General features: G+C 34.5%; 1 protein-coding gene across 9 annotated transcripts in view; it reads left to right on the forward strand.

Annotated features, from left to right (window-relative positions):
* Positions 1–17,520, forward strand: part of LOC126733375 (uncharacterized) — a 29,836-nt gene extending 12,316 nt beyond the window's left edge. For 4 of the 9 annotated variants that reach the window (XR_007659682.1, XR_007659685.1, XR_007659684.1 and 1 more), the window contains 13 exons: positions 2,155–2,248; positions 2,669–2,803; positions 4,333–4,433; positions 7,375–7,488; positions 8,293–8,519; positions 9,630–9,685; positions 9,774–9,959; positions 10,056–10,179; positions 10,405–10,463; positions 15,327–15,472; positions 15,598–15,762; positions 16,506–17,001; positions 17,199–17,520. Coding sequence is in view for 4 of the 9 variants with exons in the window: in XM_050436646.1 (XP_050292603.1) it covers positions 2,155–2,248; positions 2,669–2,803; positions 4,333–4,433; positions 7,375–7,488; positions 8,293–8,519; positions 9,630–9,685; positions 9,774–9,959; positions 10,056–10,179; positions 10,405–10,463; positions 15,327–15,472; positions 15,598–15,762; positions 16,506–16,808 (1,710 nt within the window). In the remaining 5 variants the exon portion in view is untranslated. Of the gene's footprint in view, positions 1–2,154; positions 2,249–2,668; positions 2,804–4,332; positions 4,434–7,374; positions 7,489–8,292; positions 8,520–9,629; positions 9,686–9,773; positions 9,960–10,055; positions 10,180–10,404; positions 10,464–15,326; positions 15,473–15,597; positions 15,763–16,505; positions 17,158–17,198 lie in introns of those variants that run through there. The other 5 variants (XR_007659683.1, XM_050436648.1, XM_050436646.1 and 2 more) reach the window with 5 other exon arrangements.
* The last annotated feature ends 391 nt before the right edge of the window (positions 17,521–17,911 follow it).

Below are 17,911 nucleotides of genomic sequence, written 5' to 3' on the forward strand. Positions count from 1 at the left end.
AGGGTTGCTCGTTGGGTAGAGAAGCTCTAAAGAGATTTCTTGTGGGGTGGATTTGGTAAGGAGTTCAAGTATCATCCGGTTAGTTGGAGATGTGTGTGTGAGCCCCTTCAAAGTAGTGTTTTGGCTATCAGGAATTTAGTTTTGTTCAATCCGGCATTGTTAAGGAAGTGGCTATGGAGGTACACAACTGAGAGAGGCTTTGTGGAGGATAGTGGTGGAGCACAAATATGAAAGCATGTGGGGAAGACGGTGCTCAAACAAAACTCAAGGTCCATACAGGTAGTCTTTGCAAATTCATAAGGAAGGGTTGGGGAAGGCTTTTACCAGTCTACTAGTTTCAAGGTAGGCAATGACTTTTTTTTTTAAGTTTTGGCATATCTCCTAGTATGACGGACAACCATTACAAGAGAGGTTCTCAAATCTATTAAGTATTGCAAGAGACAAGGATGTTGCAGTGGCAGTCTTTTAAGGTATGATTGGGACTCTTACCCACTGGGATATTACTTTGTTAGATATGTTCATGATTGGGAACTGTAGTCAGTGGCCTCTTTTATGGATTTCCTTTATTCAGGGAAGATAAGGCAGGGTGGGGTGGATACTCTGCGTTGGAATCCTTCTTCACAGAATCTCTTTGAGGTTAAGATGTTATGAGATATTACTTTTTACACCCCATTCGCCTTTTCCTTGAAGGAGTCTATGGAAGCCTAAAGTTCCTCCTAAGGTCAATTTTTCATTTGGACAACAGCTTTGGGGAGAATTCTAACTATTGACAACCTCAAGAAGTGTCAAATAATTGTTATTGATTGGTGCTGTATGTATAAGGGGGATGTGGAGACTACCGATAATATACTCCATTGCCCTGTTGCTCACAAACTTTAGTGTGACGATTTGGAGAGCGATCTCACATTGTCTCATGTGGGGCATTTGGCAAGAGCAGAATGCTGCAAGAAAATTGCTTTGTTGCTTTCTTTCTATGTTTTATTCTTTTGGGTAAATTGCAAAGTACACCCCTGAAGTTTGAGGTTGCTTGGATTTTACACCCTAAAGTTTGGTTTCTTAGCAAAACTTCACCCTTTGTTAGTTTAGACTGTTAAGTGACACGTTGGTGTGTTGATGTGTTTATAGCCAAATCAGCCCTAAAACGACATTGCTTCTCTTAAAACAAAAAGAAGAGATGGCACAGAGACATTTCACCCAAACTAGAGGAAAAAAAAAAAAAAAAACTGGTGCCAGTATGACACTGTTTCAGAGTAGACCCACGAAGCCAAATTAAAACCCATCTAGTGTTGTCGTAAAGCTCAAAGAAATTTGCAAAAGAGGACAGTTAGGTGAAAATTTTCCTCCGTTTTCTATTTTCCTTTTAACTTGAAGAATGGAAAAAGACCCCAACCAAAAGAAAGAAAAGAGACAGAGAAGAGAATTGAAGCAAATTGCAATTGACAAAGCTCCACTTAGCTTAGCATAAGCATAGCCACGTTGACATTACCCTCAATTCAATCATTCGCAGGGTAATGTGCACCCCGTTGATCAATCTCTATTCACACATCACCTGTCCTTTCTCTTCCAATCCGATCATCAAAGCCCTAGCTAGCAAAAACACACATGCAAAACCCATCAAATTCCAATTCTTTTAGAGAAATAAATTTTAATAAATGTTCATCATCATCAACTTATAGTATAGTTAAATTGAGAGAGAGAGAGAGAGAGAGATCAAAGGACTTAGAGATTATTAAATTAGTTGGATGGGTTATGATATGGTTTTTGGGGTTTATGGGGTTTGGATTTGGGAATAGGTTGAGTTACTAAAACGATGTCATACTGGCACTAGAGTTTTGTGTTTTTAGTTTGGGTGAAACGACTTTGTGCCAACTCTTCTTCTTCTTTTTAAGTGAAACAGTGGCAAAAAAATAAACATATCAACACACCAATGTGTCACTTAACAATCTAATCTAACAAAGGGTGGAGTTTTGCCAACGGAACCAAACTTCAGGGTGTAAAATCCAATTTCTTAAACTTTAGGGTGTAAAATCCAAGAAACTCTAAACTTTAGGGGTGTACTTTGCAATTTGCCTTATTCTTTTTTAAACTGTAGATGATTTAGTGCTGTTGATTGTTGATTACATTTACATCATTATTTTTGGTTAATGTATGTAGGTGGCAAATGCTGCATGTTATATTCTATTTAAAGATTCTAGGAGTAAAGTCATTTACCATGAGAAGGGCCTAGATCTTGGAATTCTTAACAAAGGTATGCATGTTTGCTGTTATCTTCCACGCCGTAGCACTTTGTACTTCTTGTATTAAAAAATTTAAGCAGAAACATCCTCCAATTAATGTGAAATTATAAAGTATATTATAAATTGGTTTGTTACGTAATACCTCCTTTGAATTTGATGTACTTCTTCTCTGGTGGAGTTGCCCTTGCTTACGTTCTCTATACCTGGTTGCACCCCCTTGGGCTGCTTCCAATGAGTTTTCATGTTTCAACAAACTAAAAGAATTCAAAAACCAGGGTCATTAATGCATTACCCTTTCTTTTTTGTCTTTTGTTTTTCTTGGTTAATTGTTATATATACTATTATTGTTTACTTGATATGACAACTTTATGTTTTTGAAATGCATGGGAGATCTACATGAACGCATTTTCAATATGTGTGCTTGTTTGCAGCTGTTGAGGAGTTTGGTGTGCAACCTGATGAGTCTAGGTTTGTCCACAACTTGAAAAGCACTTGGTTTAAGAAAGCTGAGATCACTAAGGAACCGTATTTATGTTCTTTGCGGAATTTGCTTCTGTACTTCCCAGGTAAAATGTTCCAAATCATGATTTGTTGTTTGAATTTCCATTTGGTTTCATTTGCCTTTTGGCATATTATGAATATGGTTGAATATCTTCATGATATTCATCATATGTACTAGGGTTCTTCTGCTTTCTTTTTAATTATTTTTTTTGGTATTATTATCCTAGTACATGTGGAGTATACAAATGAATAGCGAAAAGAGATTTCTGAATTAAGCATACCAGGGCATTATTTCCCTTATAAAAATTAAAGGGAAGCCTGGCTCCTAAGATGCTGCTTGCAAAAGATATCATTCTTGATCACTGCTTTAATTTCCACTTACATCTGAATTTGGATATTCTTATAGACTACCTTTTTGATGGAGATCCCTGAGTATTTATTGGTTATTCACATTGATAAAAACTAAGACCAACCAATTCATAGGATATTTTTATTTTGTCCTACCTTTAATGACCATCTCATCCTCTTATTGTGGCATGATTGGAAGATTGTTATTGTTATATCGTATGTAGAAGACTTGGTCTTTTATATACATATTTACATACATTCAAGAGTTGTATGTATTTATGTACCATGACCTAGCGCATAAGTGCCACTAGGAGGCTTGAAGGAATTTTGACAATTATGTTGATAACCAGACATGGTAGCTATCATAGTACTTTGGGCTTTCTGTTTTAGGAAACGGAAGTTGTGGTTCTGTAACTTTGCGTGTTCAAGATACCTTTTATACTAATTGCCTTTTCTTTTTGTTTGAAAAAGTGGCATGCACAATATGTTATTGAACTAGGTGTATATTTTTGTGTGGGGAGGCTTGAAAGAATTTTGACAATTTTGTGTGTGTGTGTGTGTTTGTACTCACATGTGTGACTTGCTTTTGTGTTCATAAAAAAGGCAGAATTTTGTCCTATTCTAATGGTAACCATCAAACGCCATTTTGTATGCATTTGACATCAGCTTATTTAGTTTTTTGCTAAAAGTGTGCTAAAGTATTCTTGTACTTCAAAAAAGTAAGGTTTTAAAAAGTTGTATATAAAAGCTAAAAGCTAAAGTTGTATATAAAAGCTAAAAGCTGATAAAAAAAGCTGTTGCCATGCCAAACACACTTTATCTTAGTGATGATTTTCCTGTTGACTTTTTAAATTTATTGTCTTCTTGTCCACCAAGAAATAGAAAAATTGAAATCACTTAAATCTAGGATTATTAGTCAGGGCTTGGATTAACTAATAAGAACAAGGTGATATCATTTATTTCAAGCTGCTGTTCAACATATTTCAGGATCAACTTGATACCTGTTATTTGAACAGTTTGACATGACTTTTCACCGTCATTGAGATTTTAATGAACCTAAATTAGGTTTTGAATCAAGATCACGTCAAGGCAAAATCTTGAGATAATATGTAAATAATGAAAATTGGTCCAGTTGATTTAATTTTTCTTGTTTAGATCAGAAGTTGTGATGTAATCTTTACTAGTTCTTCATGCTGCAATAAAATACTTATCTAATTTTCTCAAAATCTGCCATTGTTTATTACAGACTGCATCTCTGCAGATGAAAGCAGCAATCGTCTCTTCCTTTCAGACAGCAATCATCATCGAATAATCATAATAAATGGCAACGGAAAGATTTTGGATTGTGTATGTATGAAAACCTTTAAATGGGTTCATGTCAAAATGCAATTCAGTTTTAAGTCTTTCATTTACTGGTGGCTTTATTGTTTGGTTTTTTGTAACAAAATAAAATGGATATCCCAAATAACAGACATATGCCCATGCACGCATACAGACAGACTTGCACTCTCACAGGACAGGACCCTCACATGCATGCATGCACAAACAGATTTTACACGCGTAACTTAATGATAAAAACAAGGGTTTGTTGCAAATATGAAATTAAAATGAGAATTATTAATTCTCGAAAATGGAGTTGTTCATTTGATTTGACAATGTTATGAAGAATTACAATTGCTGTGATCATCTCAATTACCATAAAATTAGGGAATACTCACACTTTTTTGTAGGAATGTTAATTCTCACGTATCTTGTATGGAAATTACTAATCTGATATGTAATTCAACTTTTCTCTAAAAAAGTAACCATATTGAATTAGTTTAGAAAAATAAAATTCTTATTTTCAACCAAAAATATTTTTATCAATGTTTAAGGGTTTTTTTTTTTTTTTTTTTTTTGGAGGGTGGGGGGGGTGGTAGAAAATTATCCATAAGGGTTAAATTGTTGATTTTATAGCTACTAAATGTATAAGATTATTTTAAACAATAAAAGTCTTCTATAAAATAAAAATAAAAATAATAAATAATAGAAGTCACACTTGTAAATATAATGTTGTCTAAAAATACAATATAATTCAAATTCTTTTTCATAGGCAAAATAATTCAACTTCTAAGCATATTCAAACAAATAAGTGCTTCTAAATTTCTTGGAATGTTTCCATATGTAATGTATGATTGTTCTTCTGGTTAAATTCTGTATGATATTCTTTCATGAGAACTACAATGAAAAAGGACGTGTGGGAGTCTTTAAAGAAGAGCTGCCTATCTCAAGTTTTTGTTATAATATACACAATTTAACTCTTTCTTTTAATTTCAAGACAAATACATAACGAGTTTGGTTTTTACAAAGCCACCTTTACTTTTATTCAACTATAGGCATTCAGCAACTAACCATTTGTGCAAAATTGACTGTCAAAAGACAGTAGTATAGGTTTGAAGACTGTTGTCTACTGAACTTTTGATACTGATTATTTGAGTTCTTTCAAAAACTTTGAGCCAGGAAGTTCATTTGGAGGACAAAAATACCTCCCCATGGTCACTACTCTAATTAGACCTTTTTTTTTTTTTAATTTAATTTTATATTTGATTTTAAATGGATGGCCAATACTTCAAAATGACGATAGGCAGAGTGACCAATGCAGTCCTAGCCTTCAGCTATTTTGTATGATCAACACAAATCAAGGGCCAACTATCTTGTGATTGGTGTTGTGATGCTGAATGGTGTTGATTTTCTTTGAAGCTATTATGGGCTTGAAAGTCAACGTTGGTAAGAGTGAGATTGACATAGGACAAGGGGGAACAACAAACTCTGATTTAGAACACCAAGGCAGATCTGGTATAGCTTTGGGTTTTGAAGGATTATGGTTAGGTTTTGGTGGGGAATAGGCTATAAAAACAATAGGGATTATAGGGTTTTCAAAGGGGACAAGGATTAATAGGGTTTGGGAATGAAAACAAAGGTGAAAATCAAGATTTGGGTTGATGTGAACAGCGATGTGAACAGTAATCGTGGATAGTAAAATTAAAGAAAATAGATAAATTCTAGGAATCACATCTAGACTTCCTAAGCATCACACTTAGGGGAATCTGTGGACCATCTTTTACTCCATTGTAAGTTTACTCATGCTTTATGGAGTGAAGTTTTTCAAGTGTTTGGGATCCAATGGGTGATGTCGAAGACGGTTAGTTCTCTTCTTTTTGCATGAAGGAATTGATCTGGGAAGCACCTATCAACTACCTGGGATATGGTTCCAGCATGTTTAATGTGGTTAATTTGGTAGGAACGTAATACCCGTACCTTTGAAGATAAGGAGAGACCCTTAGATCTCTTAAAATCTCTTTTATTTGGTACTATGTTTTAGTGGGCTCAGATTTGGGGTTTACGCAATGTCTTTCCGTTCCTTATTTTTTGCATTTTGTTAGCTTTAGCTCTTGAGTTCTATGTATTTGTTTCATGTTCAAAGTGGTCATCATCGTGAACACATTCATTTCATTTAACAAGTCTTATTACCTATCAAAAAAAACTATCTTGTGATTTGTTGGCCCAAAAATCCTGTATTTACTATAAATAGACTGGGGCTTTGGTAACTAAAGGACATATCTGATCATTCTCCTCTAATATGACACACTCTTTTCAAGTTATATGGTTAATGGGATTAGTTGACTAGAGGCGGATCTATTATTCTTTTAGAAGGAGAAGAATCAGAAAGATATGTGGACAACTTGAGAGCAAGCAAGACCAGTTCTTGACATGAAGGATTCTATAAAGAGAATTAGTGTGCTGGAGATTAATAAACTAAGAAAGAGACGACCAAAAGGATCACTTGAGGAACTACTTCTTAGACTATCTTAGAATAAGAGAAGCAAACTTTTGAAATTATTTGAAGCCTGAAGCTGTTCCTGCAAGGCAGGGAAGCTTCTCTGTAAAGTGGCTTGCTCCTCCCACAGAACATTGCTCCTCAGAAATGCCCTTCTCTGAGCTGGGGCAAGACACCAGTGGGTTGTTTTCTGCTGGAATCCACTCCTCTAAGACTTGACCCCCTTTGTTAGGCAGTTCTACCATTTACTGAGTCAAACTCATTTGATTTTGTATACCAAGCAATCCAAGTTCCTAGTATGTAAATTTTTGTAATTTTTATGCAGTCCTCTATTTTGTTTTAAATTTCATGATGCATTCAGATTACCCTTTTATTTTTCCTTCCCTTGGGTTCTGGTCATCCCAAATTTCATCCCTTCAAAAAAAAATATATATTAAATCTATATTCTGATATTCGATATTTATGTGTCAGATTGGTTCTTCCCCTGGGTTTGAGGATGGAGCATTTGAGTCTGCCAAGTTGGTCCGTCCAGCAGCTTCATTTTATCATGCTGTAGATGATTGCCTATATTTTGTGGATTCAGAGGTATACTTTTGGAACGTATTGAATAGCTAATTATGATATGACAGATTTTGTATCAAGACCCTTGAGTTCGATATATTCTAGGCAGATAAAACTGTGCTGATTGACAATTTCTTTAAGAACCCCGCCTTTTGAAACTTTTGTACGACTCTGCTGCACCATCTGATTATTGATGGATTCTGCTAGACTTTTGGAGGAAAAAGTAACAGATATCATCTAATCCTTCTCTACTTATTGTAAATGGACCACAATTTTTTGGTTTTTCATCTTAGATGTAAGGTAATAAAGACTACTGGTTGATCAACCAATTGCCACATGAATGAGTAAATGAGTAATGATATCAATAAGGTCATATAATCTGATATTTTTGCCTTAATTTATTAGTTCACGAGTCCTCTGATTGTGAATAATTTCTGATTGGCAACAGGTTTCTTGTGCCTTGTATTAGATGCTTTTTTCATGGCAAATTTACTCTTATTAATATTTCACTGAAATTTGTTATTGCCAGTGATAAATTCTGTATTTTTCCTCGTTAAGTACTAGAAAATGTATACTTGCATTATCTGTAGATTACAAACTATAGATTACATAGCAAACCAAGAGTAATAATTGAGGCATAGTAATTTTAAATTCTTCTCAACTAGAATTCACAAATTCTTTTAGGTTTGCTCAGCAAATTGCTTTTCACTATTAGTTCTCTATATGACTGCCCTTTTTGTTAAATGAGAGATGCTGTCTTTTCTCACTAGACATTTTATTTAGGTTTTTTTTACTAATAATTTTATTTGCATTTGTCTGTCTACTAAGAACCATGCCATCAGGAGAGCTGATATGGGAAAGAGAATTTTAGAGACTCTCTATCCAACAAGCAACATTGATAAAAAGAGTAATGGTTTATGGACCTGGATCATGAACAAGCTGGGACTAGAAAGAAGTGACGATACAAAATCTGAAGATTTGGATTCTGAATCTTTGATGTTCCCTTGGCATCTGATGAAATCAAAGGATGATACTTTATTAATCATAAACCGCAGGTAAAGGACACTATTTTGTAACTATAACTTCTACAGTAAATTGTAGTTACTTGTTTCTTTTCTCCAAATGCTGCAACCTTGGAAGACTAATTTGTTGCTACTTCAAAATTTTGTCAATTCAAGAATTATTTTATTTAGATCAATATGTAAGTCCAATTGAAGAAAAAGTCGTAAGGTTTTAAAAGTCTAGTTATAAGTATTCTTAGGTTGGCACAGTTTTTTAATTCGAGTTTTTATTTTATTAGTGTGGTGAAGGGCAAGGATTTAGTTCTTTTATTTTCTGAATTTAGCAGCTGTTTATGTATTCATTTTTGGAGACTAGAATCTGAAGTATTGTCTGTACTGTACTGCTGCAGTCCCAGGGGCCTCTACATCTAGGCTCAAAAGTGAAAAAAGATTTTCAACATAGGTGAATTGGGGGGTGGGGGGGGGGGGTTTGTGAGGGGCCTATGAAGAGAGATTATTTTCTGCTTTATTCTCAGAATTAGTAGTAGTGATGAGGAAAATAGTATTTGTACTAATTTGTTTTTGAGGTCAGACTTTATGGCAAGTGCCTTTTGTTTAAATAATGTCTTGTGGGTTTGTGTCCAGGAATTAGTCTCTCTAAAATTGGAGATAAGGCTGCCTAACTAACTACCTTTTACAAAGCCGCATAAAATTGGGAGCTATGTATATGAGTATAGCCTTTCTTTTTTGGATCTACTAGTTGCAGCAGTAGAAAACATGTTAGAAATTTCTTACTGACACTGTTATGACGTATACACAAATATTCATAACCTTTTAGATATCTCAACAATTGTATCAAGGGAAAGGATAAAAGCATAGATATTCATTTTCATGAGTGAAAACATATCAATAATTCAATTAGCCAATGTTGGTCCAGCTAAGGCAGTGCAAAGATACTGCCCAAAAAAGTATGTTGTCCTGTGTGAAGTTTGCAAATAGAACATAATTTTGAGCATGCTGATTATGCTCAGTGTCCATGTGTCTCCACTAAAATAAGATATAAATGTCTTAAATATATTCAGTTACTGGCCTACATATTTGTTGTCGACCATACATTTATGTAATTCTAAAAGGGTGGGTATCATAAATTGGTTTTATTTGCAGCTTTGAAACTCTTTGGATCATGGATATGACTTCAGGAGATATAGAAGTTGTAAAAGGTTTGGAATTAGTTTCTTGCCTCCTGGTTTCTTGTTTAATTGTGTCAACTTATAGGTCTAATATTAGTTCATGAAAATTCTTACGAAGGATTTCCAAAGATTTTGGAAACCTGTGGACAGTGGATCATGGAGAAAGTATCCCTCTTGAAACAGATTCCATGTGATTGGTTGCAACCACAGTTTGAAGCTTCCTGTTCACAAGAGAAGCTTTCATATGCTCGTCTCATGTCTTCATTAACAACCTTGCAGAATCACACATTCATTTGTGACACAGGTATCAGTTTTTACTGGATTATGACTATCTACCTTTCTTATGAACTTATTCGATGGGTTGTGTACTGTTCTTATTTCATCTCATGTGTTTCTCTAGTTGGACAGAGGATTCTGAAAGTTGATGGAGATTCAGGTGTCTTTTCAAACCTCCAATTTTCAAATTTTGGGATCCTTGGTTTACCTTATTGGTTGTCTTCCCCTTTAGAGAGAGTTTATGCTGTGTAAGTATATGTTTACTTATGTTGAAAATGTTGAGGCTTTTTCATTATAAATATTTGGCCATGTTTGTTTTACAAATGCAAATATAAAGCAGATATGGTTCCCACTAAACTCACTATTTTTTCAATCCAATATCTGTCTAATGTGATGGCAGTGTGCTGAGTTTCTTTATTCTGAACCCCACTTATATTCCCCCCCCCCCCCCAACTTTCTGGCTGCTTTGACAGTAATTATGGACTCTGTGGAGCACAGATTGATCAGCTTCAATGTTTCAGATTGCTGCCAGGTATTATGTTTGAATTATAGTTGTCAAAACACTTAGCAAAGGCTAGGTGATGGGCCTACCAATTGCCTAGGCAGTTGCCAAGTGACATAACATTTAAGGATTTTGCCTTTGGACTTTGATTTGAACAACTAACACCCTGGTATGTGGTGTGCACGTAGTAATAATGGCATTTCAAAATTATTGATGATGTGCTAGAAACAACGTGCAGATAACATGATTAAATCACCTTTGATGAAAAAAATAAATACTAGCAAAGAGTTTGATATGTTACAAACCTAATGTCCAAGGGGTTGATTGTTCAAATCAAAAGTCTCAGCACCAAATTGACACTCACGTCAAATTCCCAGGGTTGTATTTGTAAAAGGCTCTAATAGTCATATATACTAACAAAAGGGTGCACACATTGATATTGATCCTACCATCTCCACGGTTATTCATCATACAAAATAACTGCTAAGTTTCCATTCTATCCATCAGGAAATAGTTTCGAAGATTGAGGGGTAAAAGGGAATTACAGTAATTGTTGGATTGAGAGAGAGAGTGGAAGAATTTCTGAAGTGGGGTGTGAGTTATTCAATGGATGTGATGTTATGTTAGCTAGTTTCTTAATTAAAGTTTTTAATTTAAATGTAGAAAATTGCTACATAGCAAATAGAGAGGACTATTCTAAATTTCTGTCACAGATCTGGTGGTTCCATCCCACCTCAGGGTTCACTCTAGTAATACTAGAGTTTGTATGGCATGCATTATTATATTAGTGTACTACAAGTTTCCACCTATTAAAAAAAAAAAAAAAAAGTGTAATACAAGTTACCAATTATGTGATTCTAGGCAACTTGATAGATAAGAAAAATATAGTACAGAAAATATTTGTTGGAAGTGTTCTGTCTTTACTGGGTAAAACCATAAATTGGAGAAAATATTAGTCTTTGTTTTGAATTATGCATAAGGTCTTTGAACATGTGTGTGTGTGCGTGCACGCGCATGCATGTGAAGGGTTGAGTTCAAGTTAAAGGGCATTGGGTTTATTGAAAACCCAATTAGGTACTACTGAGGTTCGTGGGAGATATATATATATAAAGGAAGCACAAAAACAGTAAAGAAAAATAAACTAAAAGCAGTTAGATAAAACTCAAAAGTCCATAAATTCTGAGATCCCCTTGATAGAAAAGGACAGTGAAGTCGAACTCCACTCTGCTCCTGTCTCTCAAAGCACTGCATATTCTGTTATCTCCAAAGACACCACACGAGACTGTTTGGCTGCAGGGGGAAGGGGGGTGGGGGTGTGGTTAGATGGGTTGGATCACACTTTCTATGGAAAAATATTTGGAAAACTGAAAACTCCTGTCCCATGAAGGGAAAACTATGGCATGTAGCTCTAAAGAGGATTTTGACAAAGGATAATCTATGGCAGAGGGGTATAATCATTTTGGAATGGTGCTTTATGTGTAAAAGATTGGGGGGGGGTTGGTGTTTCTTGAGATGGCCCAAAATATGGCACTCTTTTAAAAGTTAATGAACACAATATTGATAACTTTCCTAATTTACCCTTTCCTTTATTTAAAAAATCAATTCTTCCAATAGAGTTTCAATTAAGGAGAGAGTAGTTTGGAAACTTGTGCCTTTTTATTTGAAAGACACTGAATTAAATGATGTTCTTTCTAAGTTGGATTTTCTAATCAAGATCAACAATATGGGACAAAGGGAGTATTGACTTTGCATGAAAACATCCTTGAAATTTTGGAAGTTCAACCTTGATGTTGTTTTCCCACTTGTGCTCATACCTCAATGAATCTTTTCCTTAGAGGAAGTCCAAAGGGACTCTCTCAATGGGTTCATCGCTCCTTACACTGGGAGGATGCAAGTGTTGCACCATCTTGGTCAAGACAATATATTCCTTCTCAACTGCTCAATCTCATTTTCTTGAGGCTGATGTTGTTGATCCTCATTTTGTTCCACGTGAGGAGTAAAAAGTACCACAGTTGGGGTCTTCTCCATTCCTTCATCCCCTACTCTGTCAAGCTCTTACTCCCCATTATTAATTAATAAGTAGTGCTTAGTTTCTCAAGTAAGGATTTCTAGAACAACTGAAATCAGAGTGAAAATCAAATCGGAAGATCTTGTATTCAGCCAAGACAAAATAAATCTGATCGGAATTCTCAAGTAGATTCAGATATGCTTGGCCAAACAGAGTTCTTCAAGGAGGTAACTTGATCAAAACAAAAGGAAATCAAATCAGAATCCCCAGCTAGCTGAATTCTGAAGGCTCTTATCAGATTTTGCAACATTCAAGGAAGGAAAATCAAAGCCTAAGTTCTAATACCAGAAATAATGCAACAAAATTTGAGGCTTCAAAGAAAGAGAGAGAGTGATGAAAAATGATAGAGAAACTCTTATCTCAATGTTGATTTCAAAGTAAAATTCTCATGCAATGACTAAAGTTGCTATTTATACACTAAGGAGTTGGTTATGCTAAGACATCATCCTTAATAACCACCTCTTAACAAACTATATAGCTAGCACATGTAAAAACAATTAATCTCACATGCTAAAATCATAACAAACGATAATTAATCACATGTTTAAAATATAACAGACTTTAACCATAAAATAATTAGTCACATATTTTTAAAAGAAGGTTCATTGCCTTCTAGATTATTCAGCAATGTCCTCATCACATGAGGAATAGTCGGCAACCTCATGATGCCCATGTAGATTATCTGGTTATGATCCATGCCATATGGGAACAGTCAGCCCTCTACAGCAAGGTTGAATCTCAAAACAAAAATACAAAGTGAGTGTCCATAATTTTTGAGGTGCTTTAATTGGAGGCCAAAACATGAAAAAAAAAATGTATATATATACACACACACATGTTCAAAAATAAGAATTATACTAAATTTCAAAACTAAATTTCTTTGTGAAAATAGAACTAACACCTATTCATTTTTTTCAAAAAATAAACAAAAGAAAAGATATAAAAAGATTGTTTCTTGATACATTTCTATTCAATCATTTGAATCTATCATAAGGCAACTTGTCTTCTAAAAAAAAAAAATTACAAAAATCATCAATGATTGCTTTCGTACTAAAAATCATGGTAATTCCCCCTTCGATGTACAAAGAAGTCTGGATTTCTAAGTTGGTTACTATTGCATCAGACGATGGTAGTAGGAGTTGGAATATTCAATTCCACTGTGCTCCTGATGATTTCCTGTGGAGAGAGTGTATGTTTTTTACGAGCATATTTATTCCAAAATGCCAAGGGGTGAGGGGGTTGATAGATTAGTTGGAAGTTAACCTCGAATGGTGTTTTTGATGTGCGCTCTTTCTATAATTCCTTATCCAACCCTCCTACCTTTCCTTTCCCTTGGAAGTGTATTTGGAGTGTTAAGGTACCTAGAAGAGTGTCTTTCTTTTTATGGACAGCAGGTCAAGATATTATTCTCACTATTGATAACCTTGTAAAAAGGAACCTGCCTTTGGTTAAATGGTGTTGCTTGTGCCGTTGTGATTGAGAAACAGTGGATCATCTCTTGCTTCATTGTAAATTTGCTCATGCCTTATGGAGTGAAATCTTTCTTATGTTTGGAATGCAGTAGGTGATGCCAAGGACAATTGTTTCTCTTCTTTTTGCATGGGAGAATTATTTAGGGATACACTTTTCTTTGGTCTGGGATATGGTGTCAACCTGTTTAATGTGGCTAATTTGGAGGGAATGAAATACCCACACTTTTGAGGATTTTGAGAGATCTGTTGAAGTCTTTGCTAGTTGGGACTTTGTTTGTATGGTCTTGTACTTGGGGTTTTACGCAATGTATTTCCGTATTTGATTTCATTCAATCTGCTTCCGTTTCTCTTTGATTTGTTTGTATTTGTTTCAAGTACAGTTTGTTCATCATCATCGCGAACAAGATGTACTTTTTTTAATGAAATTATCTATTACCTATCCAAAAAAAAAAAAAATCGTTAAAAGATCATCATAATTGAAAATGCTTGTTATCCGAATGGATCTTGTTGAGTGAATTGTTTCATTGTTGTATGTCCTACTTTAGTTAATTTTTTCTTACTTGGACCCGCAGTACTTCTTTTGACTACTCCTAAGATATAATGGAAACATTTTGTTATGGTGGAGGGAGTGAACACCAATGCAGCAGAGAACTAACACACGAATTGGATCTACTTATATAATTGCAATAAAAACTAAAAGAGGAAATAGAAGTACAACCATTCTATGATTGAAACAGCAAGAATCACGAAAGTTAAAAGTCATATTTCTTATCATTATATGTCTAATATTCTTACTAAAAAAAGCATATTAATGTAATACACCAAAAAAAAAAAAAAAACTCCAAACACACAAAAAAAGAACTCAAACAATCCTTAAGCTAAAACCATGAAGCATGGCATCGCTAAAAACCCAAGTCTCAAACTTTTAACTTTGGATCTCAAACACTGAACAAGCAAACTATATTGCCAATTACATATGCATCAAGTGACCATTTTATTTTCTAGATTCTTTGGGTCAACTTTCAATTTAGAAGCGCTAGTTATTAATTTGGGTTGTGGGGATGGCCCCCTAAAGAAATTTGTTGTTTCTTTCTTCTTCTTCCTCTGGGAGTTCAGCCAATCAAGTCAAAGTGCTTACCTTGGCTGAGCAGTATTTTTGAAATAAGCACTTGTTTTGTTCACATAAGGAGATCATGCTACTGGCTTGTCACATAAGTAATAAGCACTTGCATGTCAATGGTAAATTTACCTGTCAGAATTTTTGTGATTCTCATCTAGAATATTCTCATTGTTCGAATTATGCAGTATATTTTAATCTGATTGGTGATCATTGAATTCACCTATATGTGGCAGGTAGGATTGATATTCAGTTAAATGTGGATATCCCTGTGGATACTGAGCTTGTAGAACCATTACAAGACGGATGTATATGGCACCAGGCAAGAGGAGCTGCTACTGAAGTCTCAGCAGTAGAGGATGTTGCTGGATCATCTGAGAAGGTTCTCTCTCTCTTTACTTTGCGGTACTTTATTTTCTGAAATATTTTTTTTGGTCCTTCATAAACTTGTTAGTCATACTCTTATTATGCCTGTTGCTTAAGAGTTCAGCTTTTGAATGAATGTAGGTTGGTGTTGCCCAACAGTGGTATGACGAGTTGGATAGTCTTGCCTTCTCTACACCTGAAACAGAACTGACTGTTGAAGATGATAATATAACTAAGGATAATAAATTTCAAGATGAAAGGGTTCACATTAACTGTGCTGTTAATACAAGTCCAGGAACAAGTGAGGTATGCTTGTTCAATTGTTTGTATTTATATCTGTTTGTTTAATTGTTTGAAAGCAACAGAATCAAAGAGCAATGAGAAATTTTCTTTGTTTTCCTGCCAACTGTGCTCGACGCTGGAATTTGGAGCAAAAGAACCATCTATCCCATAAATTGTGAATCCGGAAATAACCATATTTAACATAGAAACAACCTAATCAGCTGAGTTGGTTGACAAGTAAAACCAGTTTGTTGTCTGCTTCAAATTTGATTGTAAAATGAATTACTGACTAGTGAATGTTTCAATTCAATTAAACGATGTTGGATGCAGTGAACTGTCAAATGAATTAGTTGTTACTTCTATATTGGCTCAATTATTACTTGTGAATAAAACAGAGCTCAAATGATTATATCGTTTTTCCCCTTTGTTGGGTCTATCTGATGAATAATAAAAATGGTGAAAAGAATATGGTGTGAGAAAAATTATTTGTACTCCAAAACCTATTTTGTTTTTTAGATTATGACTTCCCTGGTCTTCCTCTCTTGGACGATCTTCTCAAAAAGGTCAAAAATAGAACAGAGGTTCAATTAACATCTTGTAATACAATTATATAATACTATAAATATGGCTTGTAAAACGTTTGTCTACCATTACAATGTAAAATTTGGATGTAACATTTTTGGGTTCATACTTTGTATTTGTTCTTTTCTGAGACTCCATTTTTGTTCACTTAGTACTGACCATCTTCTTTCCTAAAAATGCCACAGGTTATTATTTGTGCAGTGTTGTATCTAAAACTAAGAAAAAACCCAGATTTAGAAGAGGACAATCAGGAGAAATACGCAGCACGGATAGTGGATATATTGAAACCAGAGAGAACTGTAAGAACAGGAGGAGAGTCGTGCATTCACTTGTTAAAATCAAACAAGGATTTGAGAGACCTCATTTTCATGAAACCCCTGCATGTGAGGATAAAATTTGATAGTCCTGATCACCCAAAAGCTGATAATTCAAAAGATATAATATTAACGGACTCCTCCGTTGAGGTCAATGTGTCACTTTACTCATAATGCTTAGGTTGATGAGTACAAATTTTTTCAGTCATTTAGTTCAATTTTATTGTAATGTTCTGTAATCTATCATTAGGATTAACGGTTTTGCTGTTCTTAAGGAAAATGACTACTCTGATACAGGGAGTGAGTAAAGTCATGTGTTTTGGAATTTCAATGTGTTCGGATGATCGTAGACTTGGATTATTGAAGGGTAAGAATGATGAACTGTATTCTCAATGTTCCAGAAATATCCTTGAATTTATGATGTTAGAGAGAGAGAGAAAGAGAGAGAGAGAGAGAGACAGAGACAGAGAGCAATGTTTACTAGCTTCATTTTATATAAAAATATGAGGTTGTTACCCTTTAATATATTTTTGTGGCAACTGCTAATTTTTTCATTTTTGATAGGTAGATGGCAGGGGAAGAGGAAGCGAAGTTCAAATTACAGACATGGGCACCACAAATGATGTTATTATCATTAATGGATTATCTTTTGAATCCCATTGTAATGATTGATAAACGTTCATCTAGCAAAGAATTTTGCCAAATTATCAGCATTTAGAAAGTTAGAAAAATGGAATAACTAAACTTGGTAGGAAGAACTAAACTTTTTGTCAATGATGCAACATAGACAGCGCACGGGAAAAATTATTGTTTAGTTTTAATTTTTGAACTATATAGCCAAATAGTCCTCTTTTTAAACTATGTAATAAGATACTCTTATTTTGGATTTTTTTTTTTTGAGAAACAAACACACACACAAACACAAGGGAGAGGGAAAGGGGTTCTAACACAAAAGCACACCACAACTCCACTCAAAAGTCATGGTAGATGTCAAGTTTTGACTGAAACTTAACATCAGTAATGTGCATATTTTTAGTAGAACTCGATATTTCTAATGTCAAGATTTGCTCAAAATTTCAAAAAAAAAAAAAGTGGTAAATACCAATGTTTTAAAAACCAGTACTGTGAAAAAATTGAAAAAGAACTAATTACCGGTTTTTTGGTCAGATCGGGGTCCGAACCGATGGTCGAATTGATGACGTCATAAATAATTTAATTATTATTTATTTAAATTATATAAATAATTAATAATTTTTTAATATACTAAAACTAACAAA

Source organism: Quercus robur, chromosome 6, assembly GCF_932294415.1.
Source record: "Quercus robur chromosome 6, dhQueRobu3.1, whole genome shotgun sequence".
In the NCBI taxonomy this organism is placed as follows: domain Eukaryota; kingdom Viridiplantae; phylum Streptophyta; class Magnoliopsida; order Fagales; family Fagaceae; genus Quercus; species Quercus robur.